Source organism: Aulostomus chinensis, chromosome 8, assembly GCF_037954235.1.
Source record: "Aulostomus chinensis isolate RoL2024-O1b breed Wild chromosome 8, RoL_Achi_v1.0, whole genome shotgun sequence".
Taxonomy (NCBI): Eukaryota; Metazoa; Chordata; class Actinopteri; order Syngnathiformes; family Aulostomidae; genus Aulostomus; species Aulostomus chinensis.
Window position 1 is genome coordinate 11,787,113 of NC_141327.1, and position 13,778 is coordinate 11,800,890.

General features: G+C 44.5%; 1 protein-coding gene across 1 annotated transcript in view; it reads left to right on the top strand.

The window, feature by feature from the left end:
• The window catches only part of pkd1a (polycystic kidney disease 1a), a 74,541-nt gene that overhangs the window by 57,295 nt on the left and 3,468 nt on the right, over positions 1-13,778 (top strand). Inside the window, exons 35-55 of the mRNA XM_086210971.1 lie at positions 47-311; positions 394-589; positions 891-1,061; positions 1,910-2,053; positions 2,127-2,337; positions 2,516-2,642; positions 2,733-2,843; positions 3,068-3,117; positions 3,359-3,567; positions 4,052-4,130; positions 4,253-4,350; positions 5,436-5,638; positions 6,162-6,356; positions 6,438-6,577; positions 7,661-7,791; positions 8,014-8,116; positions 8,216-8,341; positions 9,868-10,039; positions 10,152-10,442; positions 10,949-11,083; positions 13,290-13,616. Of these exons, the coding sequence (XP_086067097.1) occupies positions 47-311; positions 394-589; positions 891-1,061; positions 1,910-2,053; positions 2,127-2,337; positions 2,516-2,642; positions 2,733-2,843; positions 3,068-3,117; positions 3,359-3,567; positions 4,052-4,130; positions 4,253-4,350; positions 5,436-5,638; positions 6,162-6,356; positions 6,438-6,577; positions 7,661-7,791; positions 8,014-8,116; positions 8,216-8,341; positions 9,868-10,039; positions 10,152-10,442; positions 10,949-11,083; positions 13,290-13,616 (3,484 nt within the window). The remainder of the gene's footprint in view (positions 1-46; positions 312-393; positions 590-890; positions 1,062-1,909; positions 2,054-2,126; positions 2,338-2,515; positions 2,643-2,732; positions 2,844-3,067; positions 3,118-3,358; positions 3,568-4,051; positions 4,131-4,252; positions 4,351-5,435; positions 5,639-6,161; positions 6,357-6,437; positions 6,578-7,660; positions 7,792-8,013; positions 8,117-8,215; positions 8,342-9,867; positions 10,040-10,151; positions 10,443-10,948; positions 11,084-13,289; positions 13,617-13,778) is intronic.

A 13,778-nucleotide genomic window follows, 5' to 3' on the forward strand; every position in this document is an offset into this window, starting at 1 on the left:
CCTCGTTTACTACACAGTAGCTACATCTCCTTCCTGTGTTGCACAGGTTGTACGACACCACCCTGGACTACTTTATCAACGTGAGCACATCATGCAGCCCCACTTCTCAGCCTGCAGGGGTTCATCTGGAGGTTGGGGTCTTTGCCTCCCTGTGTCAGTACTTCAGTGAGAGTGAGAAGCAGTGGCGGACAGACGGCATGATACCCCTGGCCGAGACCAACGCTAGCAGAGTCTTTTGCCTCACCAGCCACCTCACAGCCTTTGGTGCAGGGGTCATTGTTCCAATTAATGCTGTCAGCTTTATATTCCCGGTCAGTATGAGACAATCAAACATTCACTTTGTTTGTGATCCTGCTCAGAATAAACACATGACCTTTCTCTGTTCTCTCTCAGGAGCGTTTAGGTCCATCGAGCCTGATTGTGCTGCTGGTGTGTGTGTTGGGATTGCTCTGCTATATTGTTGCAGCAGCCATCCTGCACAAGTTGGACCAGCTGGACCTACGAAGGGCTGGTGTAGTTCCACTCTGTGGCCAAGATGGTCTCTTCAAATACGAGATCCAGGTTAAGACCGGCTGGTCCCGGGGTGCAGGTGAGCTCGAGTTACTGTCAGGATGGTATTATATAACTTTATGATTGCAGTTATACATTAGTGTGTTGGCCTTCAGGGTATTCAGGGTGACGTTTGCAGCATCATTTAAATCTTTAAATGAGAATAATGGAATTGTGAAACCACAGTGAATGGCAGAGTGTGAAAAATATCTTGGTTTCAGCTCAGAAGTGCAGTTTATTTCATATTTTTGTCTGTAATTTGATTCTGTGAATAACAAAAACTATGTGCTGTACGAACACAAGCATCAGTTGAAAAGACTTTGATATCTTTATTCTTGCAGGCACAACAGCTCATGTGGGAATCAGTTTATATGGACGTGAAGGCCGCAGCGGACATCGCCATCTCGACAGCAGAGGAGCCTTCGCACGCAACACTCTTGACATCTTCCATATTGCTACTGATACCAGCCTGGGCAGTGTGTGGAAAATACGAATTTGGCATGACAACAAGGGTAATGGTGCACACAAACACACACACACACACACACACACACACACACACACACACACACACACACACACACACACACACACACACACAGAATCCTTGACAAGTGCAGCTTGCTGGGAACAAGTTAGGGCTTGTTCAAGAGGAGGGGACAGTATGTTTCTTCTAGTGATTTTAGGATGAAGTTCACACTCTCCTAATTCCTCGCTGCCTGTCAGCGTCTCACTATCACCAAAGTGAAGAGCTCAGACAATGTTAGCTGCGTAGGGTAACCCCTGGTTCTAGGGGTATTGGTGCAGCCTGCTGGAGCCTGCTAGTCACTTATTATTGCCTCAAGATGGATCGGCCACAGCTTGTTCAGACCCTGAACCCAATTTAACCCCTTCCTCCACCGGCCCAAAAATCCACAAACATCTGGTTTTTGTCTGCATTTGGAACAGGTATAACTTCCTGGTTAATGAACCTGCAATGGATAAGGGTCTTTATCAGCTCTGGCTCAATCCCCATTTATTGTTTTTTGTTTATTTGTTTGTCTATGTTCTATATTCTCTGAAAAAGTTCAGTAGGCATCGGGTTTGGAAAACTGACAGGATATAAAATATAAAATATAACAAAGTAACCACATAAAACACTGTCACTGCCCTCCATCCTACTTTCTACCTGTTCTCCAGCGTGTTCGTGACACTGAACAGGACACCCCAGTAAGAGAAAATAAAAACAAAAAGGCAACTCATCTAAATGCAATGGGAACAAAGTCAGTTCACTGGGGGAAAAAAAACAGCCTGGGAATGAGCAATGGAAAAAGGGTTTTAGATTTGAAGATATAATGGTTATGTGCCATCCGTCTTTCAGGTCTGTCCCCAGCCTGGATGCTGCAGTACGTTCTTGTCAAAGACTTGCAGACAGGAAGCAGCTACTATTTCCTGGCTGAGGATTGGCTGTCGGTAGATAATGAGAGGACTGATGGACGAGTAGAGATTGAGGTGGAGGCCTCAGGTAAGAATTTGAAAGTAAGTGATTAACCCCCCACCATGGCTGATTGCTCACTGTGTCTTCCTGTTCTCTCCAGAGGAGGCTGTGCTTCGTCAATTTCCCCGCCTCCTGCGGTGTGAGATGCAGAGGGCGCTGTGCGAGAGTCACCTGTGGCTGTCGCTGTGGGAGAAGCCCCCCCGCAGCCCCTTCACCCGCCTGCAGAGAGCCACATGCTGTACTGTGTTACTGCAGTTATTTATACTAGCCAACACATTGTGGTACAGCATTGTGGTGGACAAGAGATACAGGTGTGTGTGTGTGTGTGTGTGTGTGTGTGTGTGTGTGTGTGTGTGTGTGTGTGTGTGTGCGCGCGCGCGCGTGTGTGTGTGTGTTGTGTGAGACGCCATTTCTTTGGTTGCCTTGTCATTGTGAGTCTCTAATGTCTATTGATTTAATCCTACTTGTGGATGTTTTTCCATGCCGCAGCCCGCGGGCTGTGTCAAGGGTGTCCTCATTAAATGGAGAGACAGTGGCAGCAGGTGTGGTGACCTGTCTGATTGCCTACCCGCTCTACCTGCTCGTCTTCACACTCTTCAGAATGAGCCGCAGCAAGGTAACGAGAACCTGCCCGGAGCTAAAACATGATCAAGGTTATTTTCGTGAAGCTAAATAAATGCTCTCCTTTTGTGTGTCGTGGCATTAGTGTGTGTCTGTGGAGCAGGTACCCCCACAAGTGGACCAGGAGTCAGTGGAAATTGATGACTTCCTCGACAACTCCATGGCGGGCAGCTCCTTCCTCTATTTTAATGGCGAGGTAGAGCTTACACACTTCCGTGGTTACACTTCAAATACCTGAATGTATTTATATATTTTATTTTTTTATAATGGAATCAATATGAACTTAAGAGTAATCCCATATTGTTTCCTGGTCTATATTTCATTCTAACAAGGAAGAATGGGCTGTGTTCCCTGTTGAGCTCATTAGTCTCTTGATCTATCTGCTAACTTTCCATGCATCCGTCCCTCTCTGGTTCTCAGACTAACTCGGAGGAAACCAATGTGGATTTACCCACTCCGTCAACCAAAAGGTGAGATATGCTGTTGATTAGTTGATGCCTAATTTGACTTTGAAAAGGTTTATTTACCAACAGCATGTAAAAGGAATAAATCGCTGTGCTAAATAGAATCAGAAGATTAAAAGTAGCGCTCGAACCAATGTTCCCACCGGATGTATTCTGGATTGAAAGTGGATTGTGTAGTCAGAAACAAAGAACTTTCAACATTTATATCACTGCAAAATTTGCTAAATTTGTTAGTGCTGTGTTTCAGTGTGGAGAGCTGGGGTGAGGAGGAGACAGATGACAGGGATTGGCCAGAGCTGCTGGGTCACATGTCCGAGATGGGAGGGGCGGGACATGGAGCGGGGCTGCCCAGACTGAAGAGGGGCCAAGGCAGCAGGCACCTAGGCGTCGACATGACCTTTAACCCTGACGATGAGGATGGGTCTGAGCAGCGCAACAAATATTTCACTTCTTCAGGTAACATGGCTGTTAAATCAGGTGCTGCATAAATGAGGTGTTTAACCTTTGCTAACAACAGACATAAATAGAGTCTCATGTTGTATTGACGTGCGTAAGAGTCAACAGGGATTGCAATCAAAAACCAACACAAAACATCTACCCTGACGACATTACTTTTCAGGAGTTTATTTTTTTCGTCATCGCATGACAGCCCAGGTCTACAGGTGTATATGATGTCAGAGACTCTACAGAACCATGAGGAAAACAAACAGTGGTCTGGGTTGCTGTTTTATTTTTTTATTAGAATGAATGTATTATTGTATCAGAGTCAGCATCGTGTGTCATTCCGTTTCCACATCGATCAAATAGTCGCATCAGTAATCCTGTATCAGTAAACTAGCAGAACCCCAGAAGCGGGTAAAAAAAAAGACATTATACCTTGCGGACAGCACCAGTGTGTTTCAAGGGCGAGTCCAGACTGAAGTTCAGTTCCTCCACACAGATGAGGACCTGATCAAACACATCCTGACGGACGGACAGAACTTCTTTCCTCAGGCAGATGAAAGTGAGATGGCTGACCTGTAAGTTTAAATATCGACGCTATCAAGAGACTGATATTGGAATCATAAGCAGTGTACACTCTCAAGTATTGTTTGGAAATAATGTGGACCTGCTGTAATTACTGTTCCATCCTGTCTGTCAGTTCCAGTATTTTCGGAGACAAAACAGAAGTAATTCTCCTCCAGAAGCTGAATGAGCCTCCACCAAACCCACCAAAAACAGCGTTTACTTCCAATACAGGTCTGCGTGCCTGCGTACTTCTGTGCTTGCATGCGTGTGTGTGTCTGTGTGTGAGCGTATGACTTTTGGGGTCATAACCGAACTGAAGATCAGCTGATTGTGGACAGGATATGTAACTGGTGTCAAAGGTTGTGTCCCCTGCTGGTGACAGGCTGATATTTGGATCAGTGGTTGAGATTGGTGGAGTTAATGTTCAGTGGGTTTTTTTCTGTGGAAAAATGTGTGCCTTTTCCCCAAAAAGTGACTTAAGTAAACAGAACTATATTTTCTCTATCGGTTAAGTCTTCTTGTTCTTCTGGGTTTATTGAGGAAAATGACAACAAGGGGAGGAGAGACACTCCAACTTACCTGCTAGACATTTCTGGTTCCTACCCACGGATGCTTTAAAACAATGGGCAACATTTATTAGAGATTTCCTGGTGTTAAAGTTGTAACTGGGGTTTTAGTAAAGAGGTGCAGTCAAATTAAGTGCTGGAAAGGTATAACCACAGTGGAAATTCCCCCTTCAGGGTGTTTGAAAAGGTCAGAGAATATTTCCATTAGTCAAGCAATATGATTTACTGCCACTTGTGCTCCCATTAATGTCAGAGAAATGGATGTGTATGTTATCAAATGTTATTAGGAGATATTGCACCTCCAACTCTGACAACTTCTCCTCTGCTGCTTCTCTTCGGTCTGCTGTGCGTCATTAGAAAGCCCGACAAACTGCAACTGTGGTTTTAGTAAATCAGCTGCACCCTCATCATTGCCTGACTGTGTGCTACACTAAGTTGTGCCGCTCTTGGTAGATTGTGTTCATCGTGATCATAAACCGACTGAGCCTGTGTTCCTTGTTAGTAGGTCACCCACAGAAATGCTGGTCCCGTTGGCGCCATTGTTGGATCGCCACCTCAGACAAATTTGTGCTGCGTAGTGAATTTGGCCCCGAATAGGTTGTTCTTTGGAAAAAACTTCATGGTTTTGTTTGGAACATTGTGAGAGGCCGCAGCATTCATCCACAGGGACTCGTGAACGTATAGTAGACACACTGAAAGGTTTACATGACAAAGAATGTTCTCCACTGACGTCTCCTGTCTCCTTTCCAGTTGTGACCGACGTGTGTCGTCCCCGACGGTTCCCTCCCTGGTGTGGACGTGCTGCCCTTTGGGGGAGCTGGGCTGGTATTGCTCTGGCCAACAGTATTTCCATGTGGGCCGGCCACGGGTTCAGTCAAAATGTGGCCATGATGTGGCTCATCTCGTGTTTCGCCAGCTTTCTGTGCTCCTGCCTGCTGCTGGAGCCCATTAAGGTTCGACACAAACAAGCACACACACTTTTTGAAATTCACACCCTGCTCTCTGGTGCTGGCAGACTTTCTTTTTCATTATTCAAAGCTTTACAACAATAGATGTTTTTGTTTTAGGTTATTTTAGCTAATCGTTTGGCTTTTGACACTTTCAACACTTTCTCAACCTTGTTTACATCTGCAGAAGGCAGGTTTTAGCACCCAAAACAACAAGCAAAATGTCTAATTAGCTGCAGGAGTCAAGTGGGGCAAAGCTGGAGCTGAGCGGACAGTGACTTACGTTTGTTAGACGGCCAGAAATTTCAGTCCAAATTAACATCAGTGTTGCTTTTTATTTGTCGGTTTAACAAAACCAAGACGTTCACCAGCATTATCATCTGTGTGTTGTACACCTTCATACGTTTGTGGTAATATATCAGGGTATGGGTACCCATTGTTCTCAAGTCATCTAAAAACAAAGCCTGCTGCTACTTTAGGGATTCAGTCTTCTTCTTCTAGCTATTCTAACATGTTGTTTGTTCCACAGGTGTTGTGTGAGGCCTTTTACTACGCAGTGTGTGTGTGCCGCCTGCGTCCAGAGGATCAGGATGTGCTGGTGGAGTTCCCCAGGGTGGAGCGAGTGGTCCAGCGGGTCCCCCAGGTGTGTCCACCGCAGGGCTTTGCTCTGTCTCAAGCCCGGCACCAGGCCCGCAAAGTCCATATGCTGCACACCATGTTGAAGGTCAGTGAGAGATGAGTGCTGTCGTCCTCATCTACTCTGTGTGCCTGGTTCCATAACATGATTGTTGGTTCTCGTCTTCAGAACTTCCTGGTTTACATGTTCTTCCTGCTGGTGGTTTTGCTCCTCAACTACTCTGACTCAGCCAAAGACACACACAGCCTGAGACTGCGCACTCAGCTGCAACATGTACTACACACGCCTGAATACCACAACATCAGCAGGTACACACACACACACACACACACACACACACACACACACACACACACACCAGAGAAAATCTACTCACAGTTTTGATTTTTTTCTCATTCTGAATAGATATAATGTTTAATGTTGTGTAAAATCATCATGAAATGATTTCCAAGACTGCTCGCATGATGATTTAGCCTCGGTATGTTATCTTATTTTAATGAAAAATGAAGAAATGTGTTCATACGAAGGCACACTCAATCCCTCCAGGAAATTAAGAGAAAGTCACGCCAGTTCAACCAAAGTCCATCAAAACTGCGGGGATTTACAATTCCTGTTATTCATCTGTGTTAAATCTCCAATCGTCTGCAAATCCTGCAAATTAAACCAAATTCTGCAAAACTGCAAAATTCCCATGCTAATGTCCAAGTCACTTACTGGTGATAGGAGTCCTCTTTACATATCCATTTTGTGAACAGAGAACTTATGTCCTGTGTCTGTAACGTGCAGTATAATCAGTGCAAGTGATTGCATGTAGTAGTTTGAAAAATACAAATGTTTTTTTTTCTCTTATTGCACTTGTAATTCCCACAGTTTTACTGTAATTTTTTTTTTATCTCAAATTGCAACACGATACCTGAAAAAAACCTGCTGCACCATCAAGCGTTTTTGATCACATGAATGACGTTTTTAATAAACATAAGACAAATCCAGCAGGGCAGCAGAGCCCTCACCTTCTTTTAAAGTTACATTTCTCTCCAGCACACCTGTCTCACACACACTCACACACACACACCAAGATCTTTTTTTTTTTTAAATCTTCAAAGATCAAATTATTCATTTAACACTGTATTTTTCGGAACATCTTCTACTGTGGGGCAGCGTGGCTCAGAGGTAGAGTGGCTGTCTAGCAACCCAAGGGTCACTGGTTCGATCTTCACTTCCCCCAGTGACCGTGTCCAAGTATCCTTGAGCAAGATACTGAACCATTAATTGCTCCTGATGACCCTGCAACGGGCCGGCGACCCGTCCAGGGTGAACCCCACCTCTCGTCCAGTGTCAGCACCCTAGAAGTATAGAAAATGGATGGATGGATTTTCTTCTGTGTCTTTCAGCCGGGATGATATCCTCATGTGGCTGAATGAATCCTTGCTGCCACGCCTACTCGATGACTCTGCCCTCTTGAGAGACACAGGAAGTGTGTTAATCGGCACACCAAGACTCCGGCAGAGCCGTTACACACAGGGTGAGATTTGTGTTGTGGTTTCCAGCTTGCTTTTAGCTCAATGAAAAATAGAGTTTTTAATGTTTTTTCCTGACTCTTTGTGTCTTCTTGTTCAGTAGTTTTAAGTCAAATGCAAGTCACCTTAGTCAATTTCTTGAATGACCTCTTGTGAATTAATTCACTAAATATATAAAATTCATATCATTTAAACTTAAACTTGGTCTTTTTTAATGTATCTCCCAGATGGTTCCAGGTCAGGAAACCGTATTGGGGGACAAGGCTGGGTTACATCTCCAATGAAAGACCCTGACGGCTTCACATCGTCTGGCGCCACCAATAAAAAGTGGTAAGGAAAGAGTAGACTGGTTGTCAGACATTCAGTTAAATTGTTGTTTAGCATCTGAGCCTCTTCAGTGTGTTTTTGTCCTTCCGCTCATCCTGCTAGGGTGTGGCGTTTGGGTCAGACGAGGGTGTGTAACGACACAGACTTGGTCCTCCAGCTGAACAGAAGCCTGGAAGGGGCGTTGTTGTCCTTGAAGGAACTGCAGCAGCTGCACTGGCTGGACTACAGGTATCAAACCGGAGCGGCAGGAAAGTGGAGAAAGTAGAGAAACAGAAAAGTTGAAGTTCTAAATCTGATGTACAGTTACATTTGGACCCTTCAGGCCATATGTAGCGTGCTCGGTGGATTAATCAGAAGCTCGAAATAATGAGAACATCTGGCATGGCATTTGACATTTACTGAATGAAAAAAGACTGCCGTTGAACATTGAACGTGCAGAGGTCTGAGAAAAACACATATCTTACAGGGCAAAAAGTCAGTGTGTAGTTAAGGTACCAGAACACACCTACACTTCTGGTTTTCGTTTAAAAAATAAAGCATCCGGAAGTCATGGCGGCTAATGTATTTCAAAATAAAACAAATCAATGGTGACAAAAATTTACCATTTTTGCACTTCTGCAGCAATAAAACCAATGCAGATTTTTTAAACAATATTTAAACTTGGCGGCACGGTGGTGCAGTGGTGAGCACTGTCTCACAGCAAGAAGGAGTTTGAGCACGGGATCTTTCTGTGTGGAGTCTCCATGTTCTCCCTGTTCCTGTGTGGGTTCTCTCTGGTACTCCGGCTTCCTCACACAGTCCAAAGACATGCAAATGGGGACTAGGCTCACCCTTATTCAGATACTACTCAGATACAGCACACAAAGTCCTTACCAATCCGCCTTATACCAATATGGCTACTACAGGAAGTTGGAAACAGAGACCAAAAATGATAGGAATTTAGCTTCCAACATATTAACAACCATTAAAGTTTCAAATTTTGACAACTGTTTCCAGAGTTACAGTACGAACAGCAACGGCGAGTGGGGTGGCGAGGAAAAGCTGCACATCATCATATCCTTAAAACACATTTCAGCAGATACAGCGAAATAGTTACTGTGTATGTTTGTGTGTTTGGGAGCCTTCAAAAGAGGAGTTTTGTTCCTGAGCTCAGTATTGGGGCTGAGCTGCTGTCGTCCAGGGGGATGTGAGGGAAGGTCAACCTTGATGTGCATGTGCAAACGATTTCACAATGATTGCAGCTAAACACAACCATGCGAACTCGTAGCTTTACAAATCTGGACAGGAGATTTATTGTCCCTGAAGTGCACTTTCCCTCACAGCCTGCAGTCATTAAAATTTCACACATGGTGAACTTGAAAATGAAAAATGGAAAACAGTTGAGTAAAAAATGCAGTGAAAGTGTTGGCAGGCTCTCCACATTTGTTGTGGCAAAAGTAACTGATGGTAAAAACACACGTTTAATCTTGTTCCTATCACCTTTGGCGTCAGGTTACAAATGTTCAGAAGACTTTGCTGTGTGTGGGTGGTTCTCTCCCAGCACGCTGAGCTGCAGCTTCTCCTTTTTGTTTCTTATGTGAAACTTCCCCAGGTGGACTCAATGGAGCCCTAAACCAGTCAACCAAATCTTAAACTCCACTCTAAAAACACACAAGTGGCCAAAAGAGGAAGTGACTGTGATGTATCTTGGTGACTCAGGGTACGTGTGTGTGTGTGTGTGTGTGTGTGTGTGTGTGTGTGTGTGTGTGTCATAGGACCCGTTCTGTGTTTGTAGAGTTTTCTCTCTACAACATCAACACCAACCTCCTGGCTGTCTTCTCGTTCCTGTTTGAGTTCCCGGTTTCTGAGCGTGCCCAGTCCAGCTTCGACCTCCTGGTCATCACTCTGTGGCCAATCACAGGCCTGGACCTGCAGCTGCTTCTCATGGTAACCCCCAGTGTAGCCAATTAAAAAGTTGACTTTATTAATCCTGGTTGCTGTTCTAAGTTCCCCTCCAGTTACCTTTGGTGATACATCTGGTGGGTTTCCTGTTTTCCAGATGATCCTGGTTTCTCTGGTGGTGTATTTCCTGGTGCGGGGGGTTTTGGGCATCCTCAGAGAGGGTTATACGTACCTGCTGTCAGCCTGGAGACTCCTGGGCATGTGTAAACTAGCTCTGGCAGCATCTGTATGCGGGTTGCATCTGAGCCGCTGCATCATGGCTAAGCAGCAGTGGGCATCGTACCTGAAGCACCAGCGAGATGCCTTCACTGACTTCTACCCGCTGGCCAAACAGAGTCAGATGTACACCGTCATGTCCGCCTTACTGTTGTTCATTCTGGTGCTCAAGGTAGGAGGGAGCATCTCTGGAAGCATTTATGAAATCCTATCAGTGACATGTTCTTCATTCCCGTCAACTCACACACATGTAATTAACACCTCAGATATCCCCAAATCTGTTTCTGTTGGATTTAGCCACAATAAAATGATTATATTTGGGCTGTCGGGCAATTAAAATAAAAATTGTTTATGTTAGATTATAATTGTAATTAATGAATCTAAATTAATTTCATGCATCAGTTTTGGCCATGACAGGCTTTATCTCAGATATATAGTCAGTGACCACAACAACGTCTGTTTACACCATTGTTTGACAACCACTGAGCATGCTCAGTGTGACGCATGTGCTCTTCCTCTTAAAATCTCTCAAATGTATTCTTTTTTCTGTCATGAATTTGATATTTTGCCTACCGAAAAATAAAATAATGTTTTCTTGATGCATTTTAAGACAACCTGTTGAAAGGTTTCATTTTATACAATCTAACTGTCTTTGGTTCTGTGTGTCTGATCTTGCAGGCGTCCCATCAGCTGAGGTTTCTCCGGGAGTGGGCCGTGTTCGGCCGAGCTCTGCGACGCTCCGTCTGGGAGCTGCTGGGAGTCTCTCTGGGGTTACTGCTGCTGCTGCTGGCCTACTCACACACAGGACACCTGGTCAGACACACACAAACACACACAGACCAAATAAGATGTACATAATGAGGGTATAATCAGTTTACCCCTTTTCAAACTGTATTTGCAACAAAATATTCAAAGGGCCTCCGCTGTACATAATAAGAAAATATTACCCAATTAAAGCATCAACAATCCTGACCTCTGAGATTAGAAGCCTAATCCCATTACATGAACTAACATTCACCGAGGGAAGAAAAGCAAAACATCATGAATCAGGAGGCATTTAGAGCATAATGTTTTTGTAACAATAAAGTTTAAAAACCCCTGCCTTTAGCGCTTGCTGCCCTCCCCACAATCTCACTCACAAACCTTTGATGTCATAATTACAGTGAGGCATGAACATTAATTCAATTTCAGTCAGGAAGATTAAAAAATAAAGACGCAGCTAATTAAACAGTTGCGGACTGATTTGATTTATGAAATAGAAAATACGTCATCATACAGAGAATATTTAACTGGAAGTGCTGCATTGCCGCTTTATGACTCTGCGACGGCGACCTTTGACCACCAAAAATAATCTGGTTACCCTCGGGTCCTAGTGTTCTGTAGAATTTCCCCTCAAGGCGTTCCAGAGGTGTTGTGCTAACGAGAACGGGACTGACAAGCAACCCAAAACCAGAATGCCCCTGGCCCGCAACTGTCTCCAGCGTGAGAGGCGTAAAAATACGTAATTGGAAGCGATCGATAAGGAATCCCTGGGGACTAGAGAGTGGTAGCATGGCGGAGAAGAAGCCGCCCGGACGTCTCACTGGAGGACATCTGTGGTGTAGTGGTCAGGACAGATGGAGCTTTAGTATCATATCCCAGCATCAAGCAGCAGCTCTGACAGCAGCAGAGTTTGAACTTTAAAGTGTTCGTCTCAGGATGTGGGTGATGTAACAGTCGGTATTGTTTTACCAGGAACAGGAAATGTTCAAGAAAAAGTTTCATCATTACTTATGCGGTGGCCTTTAGGGACTTTTCTTCAAATATTGCACAAGCATCCGCTTGGACTCAAGAATGGGATGAAAACATTTTTACGATCAAAGGTCAACAACAGGTTATCTCAAATTGATTTGAAGTAGGATTTCGAAAGAAATTCCGATATCTGAATCCCAGTACTGTACCCAGTAGTAAAATTTTATACCGGCTTTTGAATGGTGACCAACACAAAATTGCACCTTTGAGATGACGTGAGGGTGATGGCCTGAGGTTGATGGCCTGAGGTTGATGGCCTAAGGGTGATGGCCTGAGGGTGTGCTCACTCCCTCTGAGATCTGGCGGTGTGTTATTTGAGATTATTTTCTAATATTGCAGCGTGTGCAGGTTTCAGATTAGAGGGACAAACATCTTTTAAAATTCTCCTTTCAGCCAAAGTAAATAATAGGTCAGGATTTTAAAACTCCTCTAGCGTGGGCGCGTATAAGTGACAGTGGGCTTCTTTGTGCCGTTGCTCGTCTCTTCATTCAGATCTCTTTCAGCTCAGGGCAAATCTCCCGGGAGTCTCTTTAAAAGATCGTTGTTTGGCTTTTATATGACAGATGGAAGTGCAGCGAGTCTGGAGACAGACTTAGAAAGATTACTGGCACCAAATCCACTTCCACAGTCAAAACACTGATGATGCTGCGAAGGGGTGCACGTCTGAAATTACTATTTTAAGCCACGTACATTGCATATTCACACACGTAGCATACTGATGTGTGTCACCTTGATTAACTTACTTCCTGTAACGTGATGCTTAAGCCGCTCACAAACGTCTCCGATGCTTTACCACTCGCCAAGTCTCACATGTGGAAACCAAACGCAACCCTGCATCCACAAAGAGCGTGGCCATGCAGCGGGAAACGGTTCACTGCTCCACACTGATTGCTGTTGGATGTTTTCCTTCACCCTGGAAGCCTGAAGTCATTTTTGATGTGTGTGAGGAAATCTGCTTCCTACGCGCACTGTTATTATCATTTTATAAGGTCATGAAAACGCTGAAGTTTTTTGTCAAACTTCTCCTGAAGTCGGAAATAAGTTGGCCTTTTGACAGATTTTCATGAAAATTATGGAATTTTTTTTTTTTATATAGAATGAAATCACTGGTGACCCAACGTATTTTATTCCAATATGGAGCTAGAACATCTAGTCTAGCTGAAGAACCATTTTTGGTGATTTGTGCTTGTTGTGTCATCTTACTCGCTCACTGTTTCCTTCATTTCAGCTCTTTCACTCGGTCCTCGAAGGCTACGGCAGCGTGAGCTCCGCCTGTCTGTCCCTGTTGGGTGCCAGAGGACGTGGCCTGCTGTCTTGGAGATCTGGCTGGACGTTTACTGGCCCCTCTAGTAGCGTCGCCTCGCTGGTGTTCCATGCAAGCTTCGCCATTCTTCGGTTGGCGTTGCTGTGGGCTGTGACCTCGATTTTACTGAGGAACTACCGGCGTGGACGTGCGGAGCTGTACCGTCCGGCTGTGGATCTGCAAGACTACGAGATGGTTGAGCTTTTCCTCAGACGGCTCAAAATGTGGATGGGACTCAGCAGAGCGAAGGAGGTAACTTCACTGCTTTTAGCTCAGCATATATTCAAAGAGCGTTTTTTTGTTTGGATTATTAAATAAAGATGAAGGTAAAGAAACATATCAGTGATACTGAGATTGAAAAAGTTGTACAATAATTCTCCCTTGTCTTTCTCCTCTTCACCTCTGTTGTCTTAG